This window comes from Lepisma saccharinum, chromosome 29 (genome assembly GCF_977018435.1).
Source record: "Lepisma saccharinum chromosome 29, izLepSacc3.1, whole genome shotgun sequence".
NCBI classification, from domain to species: Eukaryota; Metazoa; Arthropoda; class Insecta; order Zygentoma; family Lepismatidae; genus Lepisma; species Lepisma saccharinum.
The window spans coordinates 8,127,322-8,152,042 of NC_139257.1; the positions used below are offsets into that span (position 1 = coordinate 8,127,322).

General features: G+C 36.7%; 1 protein-coding gene across 1 annotated transcript in view; it reads right to left on the bottom strand.

Annotated features, from left to right (window-relative positions):
- Positions 1-24,721, bottom strand: part of LOC145981192 (nuclear pore complex protein Nup205-like) — a 241,218-nt gene that overhangs the window by 12,430 nt on the left and 204,067 nt on the right. Inside the window, exons 29-31 of the mRNA XM_083114313.1 lie at positions 16,569-16,889; positions 12,107-12,255; positions 8,133-8,346 (exon numbers count right to left, since the gene is read on the bottom strand). Of these exons, the coding sequence (XP_082970439.1) occupies positions 8,133-8,346; positions 12,107-12,255; positions 16,569-16,889 (684 nt within the window). The remainder of the gene's footprint in view (positions 1-8,132; positions 8,347-12,106; positions 12,256-16,568; positions 16,890-24,721) is intronic.

Below are 24,721 nucleotides of genomic sequence, written 5' to 3' on the forward strand. Positions count from 1 at the left end.
AACAAAATTGAAAATTTTCCATGTTTGCTAAGTGACCCTCTACAGATTCCAAAACATCTCTTTCAAGTTCATTGTTGTGGTCGATCATGACACAAAACACTTCGCGTAGGCTTTCTTTCTTTTTGTGCACAGTGTTTACCAGATGCGACGAATAGTTCCACCTGGTTGGACAGACACTTGGGAGACGGCGTTTCAGGAACTCTTCTAAATATTTTGCACGTTTTGGCGACCGAGAAAAAAATGCTGCCAATCCACCTAAGGTGGCAAAAAAAATACGACATTCTGAAATATTTGACGCACTTTGTGACAGTACTAGATTTAAAACGTGTGCGTAGTAATGAACAAAAACCGCTCCAGGAAAGGATTCCTTGACGATTGCTTGTACTCCATTCAGGCCCGAAGCCATTACAGCAGCTCCATCATAAGTTTGTGCTATAACTTTGTCGCAACAGCCCATATTTACTACATTTGCGACAATGACTTCAGCAACAGCTTGGGCTCTTTTGTTAGCACTAACGTCACAAAAACCAACAAATCTCTCAACCACGTGGCCATCTTTAATGTACCGATATACCATTGACAACTGAGATTTATTCGTGACATCAGTTGTCTCATCAGCCATGATTGCACCAAATTTCGATGATGTAATTTCATTCTGAATTTTGCTGTAAAGAGCACATCCAATAGATTCAATCAAGTCGTTTTGGATTCTGTTCGAAACACCCTTGAAAACTGTTGCACTTTGAAGATGATTTTTTAGTAAAGTGTCATATTGGGCGGTGTAATTAAGAAGTTCTACATAGTTGCCCCGATTCACTGAATTTTCTGTTTCATCGTCACCACGAAATGCGAGTTCTTGTTGGCCTAAAAAGCAAGCTGCGTTTATCAGGCGTTTCAAAAGTTCCCTGTTTGTTTTTACGGTTTCATTATGCAGCAACCTCTCCTTTCTAACCTGCTCACTAAGTTGAGTCTCGATTCTCACATTGCCAAACGTAGATAAGGCAAGAGACGCTTTAATATGTGTTAGGGATGTTTCGTGAACTTTTACAGCCTTGGTAAACCCCCTAAATTACAGAAACCTAATTTCGTCCAAGACGAATTTCTGTCCGTGCTGAAAAGTAGGCAATTCCAGCAATACAGTTTCTTATTTGTTGTACTACCTGTCAACCAGTAAGTCTTTTCGTAATTAGACGGTAAGAAATGGCGCGTGTAATTCTTCTTCTGTTGCGATATTTGAAGAGGTGGAGTTGGTCGACCTTTCTTGATCAGTGCCGCCTTTTCTTCAAATGTCCTGCAAGCAAATGGTCTCTGAAGAATGTTGGCCACAAGATCTTGATTTTCTTCGGACATTTGATTTGTTACACACAAACGCACACGCAGGCACACACACTACACACGCACAACCACACAACGAACTTTTCTTTGCTTAAAAACGCACTATGGAAACCTTCGCGAATCGCAATAGCACTCACGTCTACACTCACAGTTCGGAACGGAAGCAACTATTTTAACTAACCGCCGTACCCTATTTTGACCAAGGGTCACGAGACATCGTTGCCAATATTTGTCTGATTTCAGTTCTTCTATCCCACTGAAACACGAGAGAAATATGAATATTTTTAAAATCCAATTCAAGTATTGGCGCAACAAAATTTTCGAATAACATACGTTTATTTTACTGGATTGCTAGATGCATTGCGCAGAATTGTATTATGCAAGTTTATACACTATCCGGAGGGTGATTCCATAAATTCTGTAGTTTTGCAAAAAGTCTAATAGTTGGCAACCATTTTTTTATGATACTTGTAAACTGCCTCTCTTGTCCAGTGATATCTCCGAGGGACACTTGTTTCTTGGCAGGAAACGAGGAGAAGGGGAGGGGAGTGGTTGCTACCGCTTCGGTGTCTATGCAGCTAGGAAAACAAGGGTCCTTTGAGACCTAATGCCAACCAAGGCCCTTTTTTTCAAAAATAAAGAAAAAAGTGCGAGGAGAGAGGGGGGTATCGCGTAGACAACGCATCGAATCCCATCGCGCATTTTTCTGAAACCGGATCCAATACGTATTCTTAAGTAGCTCTCACACACTTTGGGGTCCCCATTAGGAACCAAACCTATTACAGATGACAACAAAGACGATTTGATTTGACTACGAAGATAGACATACGGGTTCGAATCCCGGCCCGGGCATTGGTGTTCTTTGTGTGTGTCCCTTCATCAATTCTATCGTATCATCTTCGCGATTACCCAAAAGTGGCAGACAAGTGAAATAGAATAAAGCATATCAAGCAATCAATCAACGATTTGATTTTTGTTGTTTGGCGTAGCCTTTTTGCCACATTTGGTTAATCTCGGGGTAGAGGATGGGCGATGGTATGATGACATTGATGAAGGGATACTCACAAAGAACACGCATACCCAGGTCGGGGTTTGAAACCAGGACCCCTGGTGTCGTAGTGCGCTATGATAACCACTTCCCCAGGGAGGTTGGCCAAACAAAAGAAAAAAGCAAACTGCACTTTTCTGCTGTTGTATTTTTCAAATGGATTTTTTAAACACAATCTTTGCATATGATTCGTGTTTTTTGAAATAATGTTTATTTCTTGATTTCCCTAATTTCACAATCGCAAGATCTCGTTACTGAAAGATCCAGGCTCGAAGCCTGGCCTGTGCATCAGTGTTTCTTGTAACCACTCTTCACCCGTTTAATTTAATCAACGTTCATCGTCATAGCAAAGATTAGGTGATGAAAGAGCAACGCTAAATAACAAAAATACAAATTATTTCCTTCCACAAGAGCTCTCTATTTATGAATGTCCCCAAAAGCTCATTAGCTACTTATTATGGCAATTTAATCTATACAGCTAGAAAAAGTGATGGAAGGTGGCAAACATAGTAAAACGCGGATGAACTGGTAATAATAGACACTTTGTGTACTTTCTTCAATAATTTTCAGGGCCTCCCCGATGGCGCAGTGGTAGCGTCGTCGCCTTGTAATGAAGATGTCCCGGGTTCGATACCCAGTGGAGGCATTTAGCAGTTCGGATCCGTACTTTAAACTGTAGGTCCAGTCCGGATTAGCCTTACTGTGCATAAAGCGGAATTAAAACACCAAATCAATCAATCAATACTATTTATTTGGCTCTTTGAACTCTGGGATACATAATTCATTCCAAATTATTTCATTTTTCACTGCACGACTGCAGAGTACAGCACATCGAACAAGAATGCGCGTTCTTCACGGATTCGAATCCTGGCCTGGGCATGGGTGTTCTTTGTGAAGTTCCTTCATCAATTTCATCACATCATCAATCATCTTCATCTTCGCGATAACCAAATGTGGCAAAAAATCGAAGTAAAATAAACCAAACCAACAACAATAAGAACGCACGTTCTTTGGCCCAAATAAATACATTCGTATTTATGACCGTTTAGCTTACCCGTTTTTTTTATTTATTTAAATAAAACACTACTTAGACGAGCGAGAGAGAGAGCGAGTGAGCAAATATTTGTTATTTAATCATTATATCTTCCATATTTGAAAAAATAAAATAAAGCATAACATTTCCAAGTATTTTTGTCTGCACATAATACATTCCCATTTCATAAACAATAAAACTATATTTTTACATCCCACATTATACATTCATATTATACAATGTGCATAAATACAGAGAACGTATTAAGTACTGCAGACATTTCCCCCCCGAGTTCTTTAGAGGATTTACAAAGGAATCGAAGGGAAACCAGTCCCTATCTGTCCTATAGGAGATAGACTGGGGGACCTGAAACCACGGGCTTTCAACCATTGCAGCGGGGAGCGAGGGGCCAAGGGAGGTAGAGGCAGAAATCTCCCCTTTCCCTTCGAAAACCCGTTTCTACCTGAAAGTGCTGCGGCGGAGGAAGAGCGAGCTAGGCCAGTCCTGCCAGCTGATGTCACAGAGGTACGAGAAGCGCGTGAAAAAAAGTATTGTATATGAACTGCGGCTTCAACAAGACAATAAATATTGTGATTTGAAAATAATTAGAGACGTGAGATTGATTGATCTATCTCTGCTAGACTAGCTCCTCCTCAGTGCACGTCACTGGTTATAAGTGCACGACTTACGGCCCCACACATTCTTGGCAATTTTGGAGGTGATGTGATCAGCATCATGCTCCGGTCACCTTTACCTGCCATGGTTGCCCCTAAGTACCCATTGATTTGAGGCTGGGTGAGCCCCAAAGCGACTTTATGTGGGGACAAGACTGGAAAAATTCCAACCTTAGAATACCCACCCCGGGAATCGAAATATGGTCATGGGAGTTGGATGCCCTACTGACTAGACTACAGCGGCTCATTTAAAAGATGTTTTGATTTAATTACTCCATATGAGTCAAAGAGTTTAATGCTTCTTCCACACAATCAAAAGCATAAACACAAATGAAATTCAGACTTCCAATATAATAAACTCAATTCTCCCTTGCACGTTTTATAATGCAAAACTTTACTGTGTCAATTGATTATTATTACAGATTAAACTATGGATCCGCACATAAGGAAGTGGCTGATAACGAAAGTGCTGTCACACTTATTTTTCAAAATTATAAGCTCTGTTCAACCACATTCTGAAAATATGTACTTTGTGACTTGTACTGTAATTATTTGGATTATTATAAGTTCTGCTAAGCTCTTTATTTTTTAAGTTTTTTAAAACTGTTCTCAATCGTTGAGCCTCATGAGAATTTAATGGAATAATTTGCAAAAGTTCATGAAAAACACACTTTTGAGTGTTTCCCCCCCCTGAAAAAAGAACACCCCGGGTAACCCTGCTAGGTATGCCCCTGTTTTGTACACATTAATTAAGGGGGTGCTTTCACCGCTGATGAACACATCGGCTTTTCGTATTTCACCACTGTGCATAAAAGCTTTCCCCAGGTTAAACCATTACATCATCATTTTACACCAGCCTCCAGAGCTGGTGCAACTGGTGAATCAAAATTGCATCATCTGCTTTGAAACTTGTTCTGATTCATATCCATTCTGTACGCAATAGTGCGGAATACCACATCGATTTTGTTTCACGGAGGGCGAATAAACTGGATGCAGGCATAAACTGTTAAAATTTTTAAAAGTACAGCTTTTTCTCTTTCATACACAGTGAAATAAAGTATGCTGATGCATCAAACCATGTGTCCGCGTTGTATCACGCCGAAGGCGTGACTCAAACCCGGGACCCCTGACGTCATAACTCGATAGACTAATCTCTTTGCCAAGGGGTCTAGCTGAAGTGCTGGAAGTAGCTTCTTAAAAGCACATTACACTGGCAACCTGCAGTGGATCTGAAAACTCCACTGACACGGGAATCAACAGGAAATTGTATGAAAATAAGTAAACTCAACTATATGCAAAAAGCATGGTTACCGACAAGACGGAACTCCCCCAACAGCTTTAACGATCGGAAATTTGATTCTCCCTTAAATAGATCGCAAGAACATTTCTCAGAGCCCCAGTTGTAATTGGAAAGTTGTTGCGTGAACAGTTCTTGTCTCGAATTAATAGTCTGGTTATCGATCGATACGTAAAGGAGTTATCACGAGACTTGCGTTCCCGAAAGAAGTTTTTTTTTTTAGGACCGAGCCTTGTCTACTCAATCAACGAGACGAACATCTCTACAAGACACCAGAGGTAAACGAACATTCCTTTATTCCTTCTCTATTGAACTCATAACCCTGCCAGACCAGTCAGTCGAAAGGTTAAAATCGAATGTTTAAGTGTTCTCCTTATTTTACAGGGGCGAGCCCCTTTGCTTGTTTACGTGTTACCTTTGTTTCTCAGGGGTTTTACTCCAAGCCATAATGTACCTCTCCCACAATCCAAGTGAGTAGCATTAGGCTGGCATAGCCGAAGTTCGATCCCAAAACCCTAGGGGTTTTATACGGGGTTTTGCTGCAACATGCAGGAAAGCATCCATTCACAATATTCAATATGTTTACAAAAGAATATCACTTAAATTCATACTGTAGATGCAAATTTAGATGTAGTTAAGGTAAAAAATGTAACATTCGTGATGCTTCTACATATCTTCTGTGATTTATTCACCATCAGCACTCTTTTTCCTAATAAACGTGTGCTATCTTAATCTAGTCTTAATTTGTTTCAGTATGAAGTTTTCCAGATTTCACCGAATTTGACGTCATTTTTGGTTCACTACTCTCATGCACTCTGGAAAGCGTGGAGAGTTTGAAAGGTAGTGACATGGAATGTACCAGTAGTTTTTCTTTTTCCAGCTGAACTTTCAAGGCTTTTGCACTCCTAATCAAAGGGTGTGCACATGCCTATGATTTGAAGATACCTTTTTGCGTAAATGAACCTCATTAACATTTAACTTCAAGGAGAATTTTAAGATACCCACACTCAAACATTAATTTCTTGCAGTTATGAAATATTAAATCCTCATCAAATTTTCGGAATACCCAGAGAAGGTATCCAAAGATAGGCAACAGAAGACTATGTTAAATTTTTTAAAATTAAAAATTTCAAACTTTTGGTAGCTTGGTACGTAGCAATTATTCTCTTCAAAACGAGCCCTTAGTATGACCTTTCTGTAATTAATACATTAGATAGTATTTGCTGAAAAACTAAATATAAATGCAATAACACTTTAAACTATTTCAACCTTCTAATGCAAAAACTAGCAGGCATTTCACAAGATGCTTCTACACAAGTACGAGGGTAAATCAAAAAGTAAGTTACACACCCCTGTATAAAATAATCAAGGGGTCCCAGGGTTCGATTCCCGGTGGTGCACATAGTGGTTCGGATGCCACTTTAAACTGTATGTCCAGTCCCGATTAGCCTTACTGTGCATAAAGTGGACTTAAATAACAGCAAATCAATCAATCGAAGCACTTTTCGTATCGAGTGACCAGTTTTTTGATTCCTTGTGTGTAAAAATTTCATGCAATTTTTTTCAACCACTTCGACACTGTTTCCTGCACTTCCTCATCTGACGTGAAACCCTGACCTCCTAGGTCTTGTTTGAGAGGACCGAAAAGGTGTTAGTCACACGGTTCAGTTCACTTGCAATCTCATTTATATTCATGCGACGGTTGACAAGAATGATTGCATTCACACAGTTCACAGTTGCAGGCTGCCCAACATGTGGTTCGTCGTTCATGTTGATTCTTCTCTCTTTGAACATTTGGCACCATTCTGCGATCATGGGGCATGACATTACATCCTCACCATACACCTCAACAATTTAGGAATGTGGCCACAAAAATCTGACGACAGAGAACACCTCACTCAATACAAAGCAGTCACATGGTGACTACTCACATACTAAACCAGCATGGCTGTTTTGGGTGTGGGAAGAAAACCTTGCTTACAGTGTTGCCACAAAGCATGATTATTATATTGCTTTTAGTGCAGGAGCATGGTTCAGGTGTAACTTACTTTTTGAATATCCCCTCGTATATTAGAAAAGTATATTCTTTGATTAATCTAAATTGGAAAGGTTGAGGTCAATTTTGGCTCTTTTTCTTTGAATGCAATGGCTTACATAAGATATGTAGTGGCAACTTAAATACCCTTGACCCTCTGTACCTCCTGGAGAAAGTGAAATATTTTGCATGGTTTATGAAGATTTTGTTTATAAACATTTTCTGTTGATTTCTCCTTCTGGAAATGTGTTATTATGAAGTAAAGTACATCTGTTACCTTAGAGTGTTATTTTATCATGTAGCAGAATAGCCCGAAGGCTTTGCACAAGTGAATATAGCACCCAAAAGGACTTTCCACAACAGCAGCTATAACTTTACGTAGTTAGGTTAGGATTGCTAGGAAGTTTTAATAGTTATTTTCGACTTGTTCTTTCGCTATTTTAGTGTACATACAAACAGTTTTTAAGAACAAAAAGCAGCAAAAATACTCCAAAATTGCAGATTTTAACTTACGTGGGTCATTCTTTGGGATTAAATATCTCCGTTATTTGTGCTTTCCTAATGCTGGAATCACTTTCATATTACGTAAAACATTCATATCAGTCAATTAAAAAAAAATTGACATAATTCTCGAGGGGGTACAGTGGGTCGATGGCCCAATATTAGGATATCACCGTTGTAGAAAAAACAATATGGAAAAAAAAACTTACTCTCAAAAACTGAAAGCTCTAGTTTAGTTTTAGGAAGAGCTCGTCTCATGTAGAAATCGAGGTGGAACCACAGCAGGTACACGGACATTTCTATGATGAATGAGCAACACTCCAATTCGGCCTTGTATCCAGAGACAATCCTTTCCAGATGATGAGCAGCTATTCTCTTGCAGTCACTTACTGAGGTGGTAGGGCTGGTTTCCTCTGGCAAGAACTTTTAAAAAAGAATGGCATTACAATATTAATACTCATAACTCCCTTTGCTGATCACAGATGAAACTGATACAACACTAACATAGATGAACTTGAAAGAGGATAAAATAATCGAGTGCATAACTAAAGGGTGTTTCATAAAGTGCGCAGGTCGTCATTTTTTTGTTTGAAGGTTGGCAACACTGTTCTCATCACTTTCGTTATCTCTTATCATTCTCATTATTAATTGAGCAATTATTATTTTTCTTTCTTTCAGATGAGTTGAGTTGCCATGCAGCGGTTCACTATTTTGAAAACACATTACAGAAACAGGAAGTGGCCTCTCTGGAAGAACGATACCGTGAATATGTGATTTCCCGTACTTTTCTATTGTTGTCGGGGTGCCAGGAATAACCATCTGTTAAGCAAACAATGCATAGCTACTGCATAGTCAACAGTTTACGAACTGTCTCTGCATAGCACTCCACATTTCTGTATTTTTTTTTTTTTTTTTTTTTTTTTTTTCCAAAATAACGACGCGTTGCTCGATAGTGAACCGCTCCGTGGCAACTCAAATGAACATCTGAAAAAAATTGCTCAATTAATAATTGGAATGATAAGAGATAACGAAAATAAGAACAGTGTTGCCAACCCTCAAACAAAAAAATGACAAGCGATTTAAAACCTCCGCACTTTATGAAATAGCCTTTACATAACAAGATTAAAATTATGGCAGAGCTTATACTGATGCAACAATATTAACCCTTAAATACCATCAGACCATGCTGAATTTATATTTTACTTCAGGGTGGCCCCTCTAGGACCATGAAAATATTCAAGTAGAATTCCCGGTTTTCAAGGTGAACTTTCCAAAAATTAAAGGTTACAAGCCGATGTAGTCTCTTATTTCAACCATACATATTAGTGCCTCTCACCATCCACACACAAACATACAAATATACAGGGTACATCATGGGAAATGGACGGTTTTCAAATGAGGATCTCAAAGCAGGGATAGGGGGTAGAGATGAAAGTAGGTGGCATTGAACTCCTTCAGCCATGCCATTTTCAGCACGGTTTGGATCGCCTCAGCTGGGCTCGGCATAGGGTGACAGCATTACACGTAATGTCAGCTGCAACCATCATTAAGATTGCATTTTCATGGCTGAACATTATGGATAATCTTCTTTGGGTAACTTCTGCACGATCACAAGTTTGTACAGATGGAATTCCATATCCTTGTGTAAGATTTGCCATGCTGTGCTTTTGCTCAGCCTCAATTCTACAGAATCCCGATTTTATGTTCCTCAATTTTCATTTTCCGCTTTATACATTCAACCTTGATGGTCCCAACATAGGAAAACGTTAAGAAATTATCCTCGATTTTACATTTTCCCTCATTTTAAGTTTTTAGTTTGGTCCCATGAAAAACATAAAATCGAGGTTCCACTGTATATATCACAATTTTACACATTATGTTTCTCGATTTTAAGCTGGTTTACTAGACATCATTTGTATATACAAGGTCTGGATAAAATATAGTGGCAATACTGCTATAATTCGTATGAAGCTTCAATGGCAGAGGAAACACCAGTTACACTGATTCAATATAATCCCCCTTACCCCCCTATGTCAACCACATTCTGCCACACTAGTGAAAGGCGTCATATACCATCAGTGCATGTTGTCCTATTACACGGATGATGGCTTCTCTAGCATAATACTTCATGTGAAGTGGTTCTTTTATTTTTGCAAAGAGATCATAATCGCATGGATTGATATCAGGTGAATGCGGCAGGTGTTCCAGTTCCTCCCATTGCCCGTTAACACAGGAGCCATCACAGAGTTGCCTTGTCATGCAGGATGATGGCATTCCTGAGTGTGGGGTAAAGGTGTACAGGAGCACTGCATCACCACATGCCTCACGCAGTCCCTGACAACCTTCTTCTGCACTCCAATTACGTGACACTTCAATTCTGATTCAGCACAATGTTCCTGTTTCATGAACATATTGTTTGATTGCTTGCTTGTACTCTCCTTCATGACACTGCAGTATCTGCAGAATTGCACACAGACATTCCTACTTGCCACACTTTCTCATCTAACCTTCCGTTATCTGCTACTCAACCCTGTGGCTCACATAATCACATGTGACAGTGTTGCCGCTACTTTTTATCCAGCCCTTGTATGTTGATACAATGAATCCTCGATTATAAGTTTTTCAGAGGACCAAGCCGAAGAAACTTAAAATTAGAGCCGAGCCGATACCACTTTCAACTGATACGGATATCGATGCCGATACTCTTACTGATCCCCACCGATACTGATACCAATACTTGAAATATGCAATAATTAAAATTTGTTCAAAATATTAACCAATATTTGTGTGTAAATATTCTTCTCCAATTGTATGCATGAATTACCAATAAATTTGCTTCAGAATATTCATGAATTACATCAACATCTACCTAGGTAGATGTTATGTAATCGCAATTTATGCAAAACTGGTGCAAAATAAAAAGAAAGTTTGAATTTTGCATAGTTTCCAGGATAATTAGACTCCGCGAAAGTGTAGCAAGGCAATTTTACGGTCGCAGTGAAAATACCGATATGCTGTAAAAGTATCGTAAAAGTATCGGCTGGTATCAGTAGATGAATTCCAACTGATACTTTCTGATACCGATACCACTGGTATTGGCCAATACCGATACATCGGCATCGGTATCTGCTCAGTCCTACTTAAAATGCAGGAAAATGTAAAATCTTGGTATCACGTATCCTTTTTTTGTTGTAGACAAACCCGTGTTATAAAAGACTCGTATGAAATAATTGCAAGTGAGAAGATGTCACACTCAAGTGTCACATTCAAACATGATTTGAGTAGAACCTTTACCTCAGAAATGATTTTCAAAAATCGTAATCGAAGAAATTGTAATATCACAGACCTTGCAAGTACATAGTTTAAAAAATGTGTACATAAAAACATGTCTTGATCCAAAAGTAATTCAATGTTCGTTGTTTTATGTATTGCAAAAATTCCATAGAAGTCTAATTGAAACTACAATTACTGCTCATAGTGTGCAATGTTATCGTTGAGCTAAAGAATAAATTGCAATCAAGTGCTCCATATATGTATTAATACTCCTTATATTGATAAAACTTCTCAAAAGAATGCAATTGTATGTTTCGGTGAGAAAACATAAAATCTGTGTTTCACTGTATGTACGAGGGCTATTTTTTTTCAACCTCCGATGGCGCTGCCAGGTGGCCTGTGAAGCACTAGGAAGCAGGGCATCAGGCAGTGTGATTGGCGTCCACTCCACCTCCACTGCCAAGACCAATGCTTCAGTTGAAGCTGAGCAACGCGCACGTAGAAATGTCTGCTACTATCAACTCTCCCGCCAAGTGCGAGGTGTGTTACTGGTTGACATGAAGAAGTTGTTGGGAGGACGGCACTTCCACACCAATGAGGAGATTCGGGACACTGTGCAGACCTGTCTCTACAGACAGGCGGCACCTTTTTTGGCAGAGGGTATTGGAAAGCTGGTGCATCAGTTCGATAAATGTCTGAATCTTCTCGTTGATTACGTTGAAAAGTAGATTATACACGTACGTAACTTTTGTCAATAAACCCATTTTGCTATTCACTGTGGTTTTGATTTTATGCTATATCGGAGGTTGAAAAAAAAATAGCCCTCGTATGTGTGTGTGAAGTGAAATTCCCCGACTATTCCAGACAATGTTAAAATACATAAGAAAGAGTAAGCAGAGATCTAATGTACCTCTTTTAACTCTTGAGTGTTCATCTGTGGAAGACTGGCCAACTTGTTCTGTAGCTTGTCAAGATTTGATTTCTGTTTCCGATGATGCGACACACACTGAGCCAGCTGATGAAGAAGCAATCCTAGGTCAGGCGATCCTTGAAATGAATCTGCAAGAAAACAAACGTATAATTTTAAAAACTACGTGTAATAATATGCAACAAAGTCTTAAAATTTTCAACTTCTACATCACTTTCCTACTGTGTTTAAAAATTTTAGTAAATGTAGAAAGGAAATAAATTAGAGATGGCCCAATTAGAGATGTCGATTCCGACACAGTACCAATATCAAATTTACCGATACCGATATTCTACCGATCCAATATAAAATTCTAAATGATCCTTGAAGAATGTAAATGGTCCATTCAAATTGTTAATAAATATTTGTTAGCACATGACTGCAATGTAAAAGAAGCTGCATATTTAGAGAGTTACATTTAAGAGAAGTAGGACATGGAGTGTGTATATTTATATTCATAAAGATCATAACAAATTGGCAGAATATTGCAATAAATTGTAAGATATTTATAGATATATTGGATCAGTAAAATTATCGATAATGTTACCAGTAAACTGACAAACCAATATGCCTATATCATCAGATACTGACAGAGTGTGGATTAATCTGTTCTGTCCATACTAAATACATTGGAAATGTACACATTCCTTGGTTTCATCAACATATTTAAATCATGAACCGAACATTGTCCAATATCCTTTATTATAAATAGGGGCACCACAGATTAATCGATACTATAGCAGCACTAGCCAATACATATAGCCAAATATCGGTGTAACACTTATCACTTTTGGGTAAAATTATCAATAACATTACTGATCCAGGGTACATGAATTTTGTCTTTACGTCCATTACAATTATAAGGTAATGGTAGGATTCTATCTAAATTACAGGTGATTTATAGAAATATCACAAGGATAAAATTACCGGCAATTTTACCAAAAATTAATACACTGATGTGACTAATACGCCAGTATGAATAGCCAGTTAATCTGTCCCTTCTGCAAAAATTATTATTTATACAACATCATATGTATAACTATACTGGAAGTTGAATTTCAAAGTTGCTTTCTACTGCAAAGAAATTATTTCTACAAGGTGTCTACAAATGATTGGAGCAGTTTCATGATGTTCCTGTACATGTATTATTGAACGTATTATGAAGTAACTTTACAGTTTTGTAGAGAAACATCAACAAGTTTCATTACAAGTGTTCGATATGTTCTCCCTTTGTGATTCTGTAAACATCAACTCCATAATCAGTTCCTCCCAAGCGCGATGTAGCATATCAATGTACTGAACGATGTAATGTTTTTTTTTGTTCCCCAGATTCGCACATTGTGCCTGTTCACCGTGTCACTAAGACAAACGTTATAGAGCAAACCCATGCCCTTATTCACACTAACAGATTTTTAAAAGTATAACTGTTCTTTCACATATTTTTAAAAATTGAGAAACCTTTTGATATATGTGTCTTGAATTAGTACTTATATTTATAACATAACGATTAAAGATTTATTTATTTGATTGGATTTAAAAGTGTTAGTAACAGCTTCGAATTCCTTTTCCATGCGTATTGTACACTTGCATATTCTAATTATGACGTGAATGTGAATATGGCAGTTTATAAAATTCCAATACAAGAGCATCTACAAATTCGGAAGGAAAGTTTTTTTTTTGTTTTTTACCACTGCCAACTGCCATACATAACAATAACCATCGCTAAAACCATGTTTTTTTTCAATTGATTCTAGTTCCTTACATATTTTACGTTTTATACATATTTTATGGGTTTTTTACACGTAACTTGTGTGTCATGTAGAAGACCTTTTTTACGTATAATTGCACAACCTGTTGTACAACACATGCAACAAGAAACAAAACATTGTTAGATACTTGTACTCTAACATCGCATTCGAACAAATTACATATAATACTATAGTTACAAATAATGTTTGAATCAGTTCCAATCATTTGTAGACACCCTGTATTAAGTCCAAGTTTACAAAGATGGTAAAACTCATAATCAGATAGATCATATTCTCATTGATAAGAGAAGGCATACTAGTATAATTGACGTTCGTACACATAGAGGTGCTGACTGTGCCAGTGACCATTATTTAGTAATTGCTAAATTAAGAGAAAGACTCTCAGTGATAAATCATAAGCAACAAAATCTAAAAGTTCTAAAATTTGATACAGGAAAGTTTACTGATGAAAGAATTAAGAAAGATTACCAAATTAAACTGTCAAATAGATTTGATGTTTTGCAGGATTTAAATGATGATGAAAATATAAATGAAACAGACGTAAATAAGAATTGGGAGCACATACGTAATGCAATAGAATCAGCAGCTAAAGAAAGTATAGGATACCATAAACCGAGAAAAAGTAAGCCATGGTTTGATAATGAATGTCATAATCTAATAGAAATAAGAAATCAGGCTAGACTTAGGTGGTTAAATAACTCTGATGATACAAATCTAAACAATTATAATAGAATAAAGCGAGAAGTTAAACGCACGTTTAGAAGTAAAAAAAGAGATTACTTGAAAAGTAAAATTAACGAAATTGAAACAAACAGCAAAAATAAAAATATCAGAGATTTATATAAAGGTGTAAATGAGTTTAGAAAGGGGTTGCAACCTAAAGTAAACTTGATAAAAGATAAAGACGGTGATTTTGTAGCTGACCCAAGCGATATTCTAAATAGATGGAAGAACTACTTTAATGACCTTTTAAATGTCCATGTAGGAGATAAATCAGAAGTAAATGAAGTCCACACAGCAGAACCTTTAGTTCCAGAACCTAACTTGACTGAAGTTAAAGATGCAATTAAAAGGCTAAAGAATAACAAAGCACCTGGCATTGATTTAATACCAGCTGAGTTAATTAAATATGGTGGAAATTCATTAATATGTCAAATTCATAAATTAATTTGTTTAATATGGAATAAAGAAGAAATCCCTCAACAGTGGAAAGAATCCATAATTGTTCCTGTGTTTAAAAAAGGTGATAAAATGAACTGCAATAATTACCGTGGAATGTCTCTACTCTCAACAACATATAAAATATTGTCTAACATTATTTTAACAAGACTAACCCCATATGCTAATGAAATTATAGGTGATTATCAATGTGGATTTAAACGTAACAGATCAACTAGAGATCAAATTTTTCACATCAGACAGACACTTGAAAAAAAATGGGAATATAATCAAAATGTCCATCAGCTATTCATTGATTTCAAAAAAGCATATGATTCGGTCAAAAGAGATAAATTATATAATATATTAGTAGAGTTTGGAATACCTAAGAAGCTTGTTAGTATGATAAAAATATGCACCAGTGAAACAGAAAGTAAAATTCGTGTGGGTATTAATATGTCTGACAAATTTACAATTCATGATGGGTTAAAACAAGGAGATGCATTATCTCCATTGCTCTTTAATTTTGCCCTGGAATATGCTGTTAGGAAGGTAAAAGAGACTAAAGAAGGACTAAAATTAAATGGTGCGACTCAGTTGTTAGCATATGCAGATGATGTAGACTTACTAGGGGATGATGTGAATACAATTAAGAATAATGCTAAAATATTTTTCAAAACTGCTAAAGAGATAGGTTTGGAAGTTAACAAAGACAAAACTAAATATATGCTTACAGGCCGAAACCAAGTGTTATGTAATAAACAAAATCTAATTATTGATAACAACTCGTTTGAACCAGTCTCCAAATTCAAATACTTAGGAGTAATATTAACAAATGAAAATTATATTAAAGAGGAAATAAAAAGTAGGCTTAATTCAGGAAATGCATGTTACTACTCTCTTCATAAACTTTTGTCTTCTCGTTTAATATCTAAGAAACTAAAAGTTAAAATATATAAAACAGTAATTTAGCCTGTAGTATTATATGGATGTGAAACTTGGTCCCTTACATTGAAAGAGGAACAGAAATTGAGGGTATTTGAAAATAAGATCCTTAGGAAAATCTTTGGACCTAAAAGGGATGAGGAGACAGGTGAGTGGAGAAGGTTACATAATTTAGAACTACATAATTTGTATTCATGTCCTGATATTATTAGAATAATTAAATCAAGAAGACTTAGGTGGGCAGGCCATGTGGCACGAATGGGAGAGGAAAGAGGAGTTTACAGGATTCTTGTTGGGAAACCTGATGGTAAGAGACCTGTAGGAAGGCCAAGACGAAGATGGAGGGACAACATTGAGATGGACCTAAGAGAAATCGGTAGGGATGGAAAAGAGTATATAGATCTTGCTGAAGATAGGGAAAGATGGAAGGCCTATGTTGCTGCAGCCATGAACCTTCGGGTTTAAGAAGGCTAGGGAGTTAGTTAGTTAGTTAGTTACAAAGAAAAAAGTGTTATGGATAAATAAATACATACCTTTTCCCCTGCTCTCAATTCCAAGTGAATCTGTTACGCCAAGGGAAAGCACCATATCCTCTTGCGTTCTGGAAGATTTTTGAGTGAAAGATATATTGTGAATGTACAGAAGGATGTTGGCTGCTATTTTGAAACAGTACAACATGGCTTGTCGCTTCTCATCAGCAGACATGTCCTTGCTTGCCTGCAAGTTCCTTAACACAGTTTCCGTCAGAACAAAGCGTTGGAAGAGAGACATCATCATCCTCCTGATGTTGTTTATGGAACCTCTCATATCCAAATCCATGGCATTCACATTCATTGAAGTGTTTGAATACATTTCTGAAAGCAAATTATACAGCAAAATTTACCATCAAAATTTTTAAAATGGGTTGTACAAGGTGGCGCAGGGAACAGGGACACTTTCAATCTAGGATTAGCAACACTGTAGCACCGGCATTTGTTTGGGACCAATGCGATATCATTGAGAAGGCTTTGCATTTAGTCATGATGGTGCATTGGAGTGGTGCGGAACGTGCGGTCGCTGTGAATGCATTTTATAAGAACGGTGATAGTGTGCTGCAGTGCAAAGGATATTTCGGCACCTACGATGTCATAGTCATGTCCCATCTGCTCACGCGATTACAACCTGGGTGTGCAATTTCAAAGAAACTGGTACAGCCTTGAAGAAGAAGCCCCAAGTGGCATTCAAACGGTACGTAACCCAAAGAATATGGAATCAGTTCGATTTGTCATTGAGAGGAGCCCTTGCTGCTCCGTTCGACAACATGCATCAGCGCTACAGTTGAGTTGAAGAAGCATACAAAGAACAATGCATGAGTTAGTTACACCCCTGTAAGTTACAGATTGTGCAGGAATTACATCCTCACGACCCTGTGTTGTGTAAGGGTTTTTGCGAACTGGTGTTGGCTAAGGTTAACGAGGATGCCAATTTTTTTAATTTGTGGATGTCAGGTGAAACCTATTTCCACCTTAGCGGCAGAATTTCCATTACTGGGTACAGGAAAATCCTTGTCAGCATCACGAGCATCCATTACATAGCACCAAGGTTACAGTATGATGTGCAGTGTCATATCATGGTGTCATCAGCCCTTATTATTTTTAAAGTGAGGAGGGCACTCCAACGACAGTGACATCGGCTCGGTATGTTGCTATGCTTGAAAATTTCTTTGCACCGAAGTTGCAGGATGTACATCTTGAGATGGAAAACATGTGGTTTCAGCATGACGGAGCCATGTCACATAGTGCTCGACAGTTGATGAAGGACATTCGCAAATTGTTTACAAGGTGGGTCAATTCATGTAACGGTGACATTCCATGGACTCCAAGATCCCCTGATCTCAGTGTTTGCGATTTCTTTCTGTGGGGACATCTCAAAAGCAAAGTGTACAGCACACGTCCTGCAACATTCACTTAACTGAAACAGAAGATCGAAGAAGAAATCACTGGCATTTGTTGCTGTTATTTTTGTATTAGCAACTAGTAAAATTATATTATTTGTTTTATGAAAGAAAATACAGAAATCTACTTACGAATTGATATATTACACTATATCCCATAATACATAGTTAGAACAGTAACAGTGATAATGAAATGTCTTTCTTCTTATCAAAGATTTTTATATTACTTAATTGTGAATGTTATAAAAAGATGACAGTCACAATAACCTCCCCTCCTGGGGTGAAGAAAATATAGACATCATACTTTGATGGCTTAAAAAGATACAAGATTTTAAATATACACATCGAACAGTTACATAACTTTAAAATATTCATCATTCAAAACAACATTTAATACTATAACAAATCTTTCAAAGAATGATAATCAATTCTAAACTACGCTTTTACCCTTGCACATTCTTCATTAGTGTTGCGTAACAGTTTGATATTTTGCAAATTAGATCTACATTTTATCTTTGGTCCATCTAAAGACGCCAAGTTCACAAAATTGTTCATTACTTCCTTTAAAGCAATATTTGTAAGTAACGCAAATATTAAATGATACATTTGGTATTTGAGCAATAAATTAAATGATTAACTTGAGCTTCACAATATTCGTTGCCATAAACTTTCTTATGGATATGTTCTTCAGAAGCTAGATAAGCAGAATCATCAACATGAGAAGATTCAAATGTCAAAGTTTTACAAGATTCAATTACGGAATTTTGCGAGCAAGTATTATTTGTGGAACTCGGAACAAAAGGAGCTGATACTTCCTTACCACTTGAATGAATTAGTTCAACAGTAGACATACGATAATTAATTATAGCCTTATACTGCCACAAAAATGGTGCTCCCAAGATCAAATCGGCATGTAATTGTTTAACTACATATAAACCCACGTGGAAAAATTCATCTCCCAACTGCATAATGACATATTTAAAACCCACAACTTTTATACGTTGCTCACCAGCGAAACAAGCCAACTGAATTCCTTCTATTGGTTCCAGCTTTATACTTGGCAATAAAGAACTTAGAGTGATCCAAACCTTGTAATCCAACAAATTACATTGACTACCAGTGTCAATTAAACAATTAAGAAACAAGTCACAAATTCTTCCCTGTATTTCTGGTGCTTCAAGTAAAGGTGTAGGAGTTCCTTTATCTGTAACAGTCCACTCAGGCTCTGAATCAAACCACTCCAGCAAAAATGCAACAGGTAAAACATCTTCTTTATCAACGCCTAAATATTTAACTCTATTAAAGTCACCGAGACAAGACTTAACATGCAAAAGGTAAGGATCATAATTACAAGTAAGCTCCATGTGGTCATCCTTTGGCAGGGCGAATTGGAGCGCATTTCCCCGCCTTAGTTGTTTAATGTTTTCTGAGGGCTCCCACTAGTAGCATTAGTTACTGAGGAATATTCTTGATTTAAACTAATGTCATTGCAATTCATTCCATTTCGGAAATTTCCATTGTTCCTTGCTGAAATCTCTGAGTTAGTGTTAATGGAGTCACCTCGCAATTCTGTATTGGTCGGACTTTGAAATCTTCTATTCCTGTTGTATCTAGGTGCATCTGTATTATTGCCATTACTAGCGTTCCCTTGAGTGTTTGTTCTTCGATTGTTATTATGAAAGTACAAACTTCGATCGTTACCTTGTCGCCTATAGCTCTCTTGGTTAGCTCCAGATTGCCTATAGTTGTTTCTGGGATTCCTAGCAGCTGGTTGGCCCATAAGTCTCTCTGAAGCTACTGTTTGGGTAGATGAATCGCTGCATGACTTATTTTCCATAGACACTTGCCTTACAAAATGCCTAGATTTTTCGAACCTATTCGAGTTGTACTCCCCACTTATATAATCACCAGGTAGTGACAAAGATTTGGTTTTATCACTAGAATATAAGTCTATTGCCCTGAGTTTTTGTGTTAATTGTTTAAGGTTGGAAATTTCGTGGCAACCCACATTCTTAGAAACTGTTTCTGGCAATTGCTTCAGAATTACTCTTATTATCTCAGCTTGTTTAGGCTTTTCTACAAGGTTGCAATAAGATGAATATACCTTCAATGCGTACGCTTCTAATGATAAACCAGAAGATGTGTTGTATTTACGAGAACGCAAAACTGTCAGTTGGCTTTCTAACAAATCATTCGAAGCAAATTGTTCAAGAAACTTGCACACAAATTCATCATATGATGAGAAATTCCGTCTTTCACTATTGAACCAATACGCTGCAGTATTGTAGAAACATTTGTGAATAACTTGCAGGCGATATTGAGAAGATACACCAATCAAATTTAACATTGTTGTCAGCTGGTCTATAAACTCCCTAGCTGATTGTTTCGAGACGTCACCTCCAAAACGTGGTAACTGGCTTAGCTCATTTACACGAATAACTTTACCCGGGCATTCTCCAAATGGGTTTCTTGCAGAAATATTTGTATTACATTCTGCACGCGCAGGTTTACAAAACTGGTTTGATTCAAAATTTGGAGACTCAGAATTCTTAGAAGCAATGTTAATTGGATTATTCAAAATGTCATTTCTGGGAATGTAATTTTGATTACAAAACATCGGACTCATTGAAGTTGTAGTATTTGTATTACCAGCTACAGTATATAATGGCTTCTCACATGAAGGTATATGCTGAAAATACATTTGTGAAATTGGATTATTTGAATAAGCTTTCGTTGTACAACACTGAGTTTCATTATGAAAACTGGCATTCAGAGGACTTCCATAACCATAATGGTTAGTAGAACAAGGTTCATTGTAATGCACTCTATATGCATTCTCCGAAAGTGCGAGGTCCCTATTGGCCAACGGATGTGTAGTGAAATGAGCAGGTGATTCGTTACGTGATGGAGGATCCCACAAATAAGATGTATTGGAAAGCCTATAGGTAAAATCAGTTCCAAAAGAAGTAGCGTTCTGACCTGATTTACGTTTAGTAATTACAGGTACATCAATATCAGATGAATCATAACCCGAAGAACCAACACCACGTTTGTCACTAGCCCGAAATTTAACATTTCGTGATCTTCGATTTGAATTTGCATTATTTGTTTGACAAGCTACATACTCAGTTTGTTTACTATTTCCATCCTCTTCGCTCAGTTCTCGTCCTCCATTGAAAGTTTCGTTAGCAACACTGTTGCTGATGGCATTGCCTTGCTCCAAAGAAATAACCCTATCTCTAAGGTCATTTACCAAGGTTTCAGAGCTACATGTAGCAGTCTGAACTACCTTCATTCTATCTAATTCCGCATTTAATGTTTCAAACCTAACCTCATGTTGAGTAAATTTCTCCATAATTTCATCATTGCAGACTTCCAACCTTGCCAACTTTCCGTCATGACTCTTCATTTGTTCTTGAATAACTGAAACTTCGACATGCATTGTACTAATACCTTCATCCAATTTACACCTCAACTCACTGCTAACATTTTGACAAGTTTGGGCAACATCTTGTAACGAATGTTCAATATGATCAAGCCGGCCGTTAAACCTAACATTATGCTGCTGTAATTCATTTCGAATGGCTTGAAACTTCTCTTCCAGATTTTCATTATTTTGTTGCAATTCCCTTTGTAATATTTCATTATTTTGTTGCATATCCTTTTGCAACTCCTTTTGTAACATTTCATTATTTTGTTGCATATCCTTTTGCAACTCCTTTTGTAACATTTCATTATTTTGTTGCATATCCTTTTACAACATTTCATTATTTTGTTGCAATTCACAGCGAATGTTCTGTTGCAACTTTTCTTGAAGATTTTCATTATTTTGCTGCAAACTTTGGGTAACCGTAACTTGAAATGCAGCAATAATCTTGTCCAAGTTGGGATTCACTGTACTTGTATAAGATTTTAACAAAAATGGATCAAAATCTGGTTTACAAGATTTACAAAAATAGCTTTCATTAGAAGAGCTAAATATTACCCAGTGCATTACAGTCAAACCTCTGCACTCCAAATGTTCCCATTTATTGCAGCTATTGCACTTCACAAGACGGGAATCTGCTTCAATGTTACTGCAACAAATAATATTCTTCATTGGGTCAGCATTTTCTTCAATAGTTTCATTTTCCCTGAAACTATCGACGACATCGGATCTTAAGAAAACTCCCGTTCTTAAGTTGTAAGAATGTTGCTTCCGATCCATTATTTAAAGTAATCAGAAGATAACTTCCATACTACATATTCACGAATCCTGGCTGAAGGTCGCCATAATTGTTGCTGTTATTTTTGTATTAGCAACTAGTAAAATTATATTATTTGTTTTATGAAAGAAAATACAGAAATCTACTTACGAATTGATATATTACACTATATCCCATAATACATAGTTAGAACAGTAACAGTGATAATGAAATGTCTTTCTTCTTATCAAAGATTTTTATATTACTTAATTGTGAATGTTATAAAAAGATGACAGTCACACATTCCTCGAGACATGATACACAGAGCATTCCACAGTTTCCACAGCAGACTGTCAGAATGTGTACGATGAGATGTAACACATCTCTCCGATGTCATATTCAAGAAGTAAAGTGACATGTAAGTGCCATAGCTAATGCAATTGTTAACGCATTTCAATCATGCATACTCTGTACGTGCATTTCCATGAATTGAATGTACTTTTTCCTGCATTTACGTCAATTGAAATTTTCCCGTTTCCCTGTGCCACCAGCTACTTTATTGCAAATTATTAACTACATTACTATCATATAAAATAAAATATTCTGCATAATGATATTAACATATAGGGACAGGACTTTTTCTTGGTAAGGGCAATGGGGCCATTCCACATGAAATCAACCAATGAAGAGGTACTTTTCAAACTCACACATTTTGATTGATTTGAAATTTAGCATATTGGAAGGGCCACCTGAGGTACGAAAATATGCAAAGTTCCATATCTTTTGTATTTACAAAATTACAGTGGTGCAAATTGTGCAATTTTTACCATTTTTTTCAACGTCTTCTTAAATTAAAATTGCAATATTTTAGCAATCATGGCACCTATAGAAGTGATTCAGACAGCATTAGAAAGGTCTTGAAGTGCTCTTTCACATGAGACATGTATGGCAGGGTAAAAAAAAAAAAAAACAATTGAAGGTGGCATAAAGAAATTTTTGTTAGCCATTTTCTCAAAAACAAGTATTTTATTTTTTTCCTCCCCAAAAAAATATATCATACATACGCTATTACTAGAGGCACATATTTTTGGTAAATAAAAAAGCAAAATTTCGGTATAAAAACTGAGTCAATTTCGGGTTCAAAAGCGGTAAATAAAATAAAATATAGGTGTTATAGCAGTGAAAAATTGGATGAAAAGTGGTATATAAAAACACATTTTAGTTTTAAAATTGTGAATATAATCCTAAATTTGATTTAAAAACTACACTTATTCCACAGAATTAACATTTCACTTCTAATAGCCCATTTATGTAGTTATCCGAGTATTAAGTTTATTTCTGTGTAAAGGGGTCCATTTTTGCTTCTCCAATATTTACAGCAGAAATAATCAATTTTCCGAGAATTGCATAACTCTCAGGATAATTCAGACCTCAGAAGGTGTCGCGTCGGTGAATAAACCCTAAATTTCGTGTTTGAGATAATTTCGCTTTCTGCAGTTCATTTCGCATTATTTCGTGACAAAACATGGTCACAAAATGCATCTCACACCTTTCAAAAACATGAAAAATTAACACTACAATGTGTTTTTTTCAAATTTCGTGTTTTCGGCAAAAACAAAATATGCATGCCCCTAGCTATTACTCAATAACTGTACAAAATTTTAAAGTGAGATGCCAATGGGATCCGGAGTTATGTTAAATTTACATTAGGTTAGGTAATACACAACATATTTTCAGACAAATTCCTAAAATTCAAAAGTAAAACTCTAACCAAAATTAAATACAATATTGTTTGAATTGATGTACATGAAGCTGATGTTTACATTCACAGTGATTAGAAATACAGGGTGATTCAAAAGTCTGGTCCCATAGGCAACTCAGTTATTAGTGCACATAGCAAAAAATGGAAATAGGTGTTTCAATCTAAGGTGCTTGAATTTTCAACATAGCATCATGCACTATTCAGGCTGTATGAGCCTTAGTGGTACAGCCAAAAATGACACATCCTTTGCCCTACGCCACTTGACATGGAATGACCCTTTTTGACAAAAAGGAACCACTATAAAACTAACCAATAATTATTTTAAAAACAAATTCAAACAATGAGTGAATAGTTTAAACTGTATTTAATATTTACATGCCAGAGGTAGATTCTGTAGAATTTTGCTGCAACTCTGAATCATGATAAAATGCATCATAATTACATCACACCATATGCAGTAACCTAGGCACCTTCAGTAATGAAGCCTTTAACTGAGAGCATGTGCTGTGGAACCTGAATTAGGGGTTTGTCAGAGGCCTATGTTTAAAAATGTTACAATGTATAATGCTCTAAAACAAATCTGAGTAAATGCAATTGAGTTTTCAGTGTATACTTCATGTGCACATCAATGTCTTCATCCAATATGAAGAAATCCTTTAAAAAAAACATATTTGCACATACGTATTTACCTTTACATGCATAAAGGTATCAAAAAATTCAGACTAGTTCTTTAACATGCCAACAGATGGCAGCACAAGGCTGCATGCAGAGTAACAGGAAGCACCGGCCTTCGTGGGTCAGTGTGTC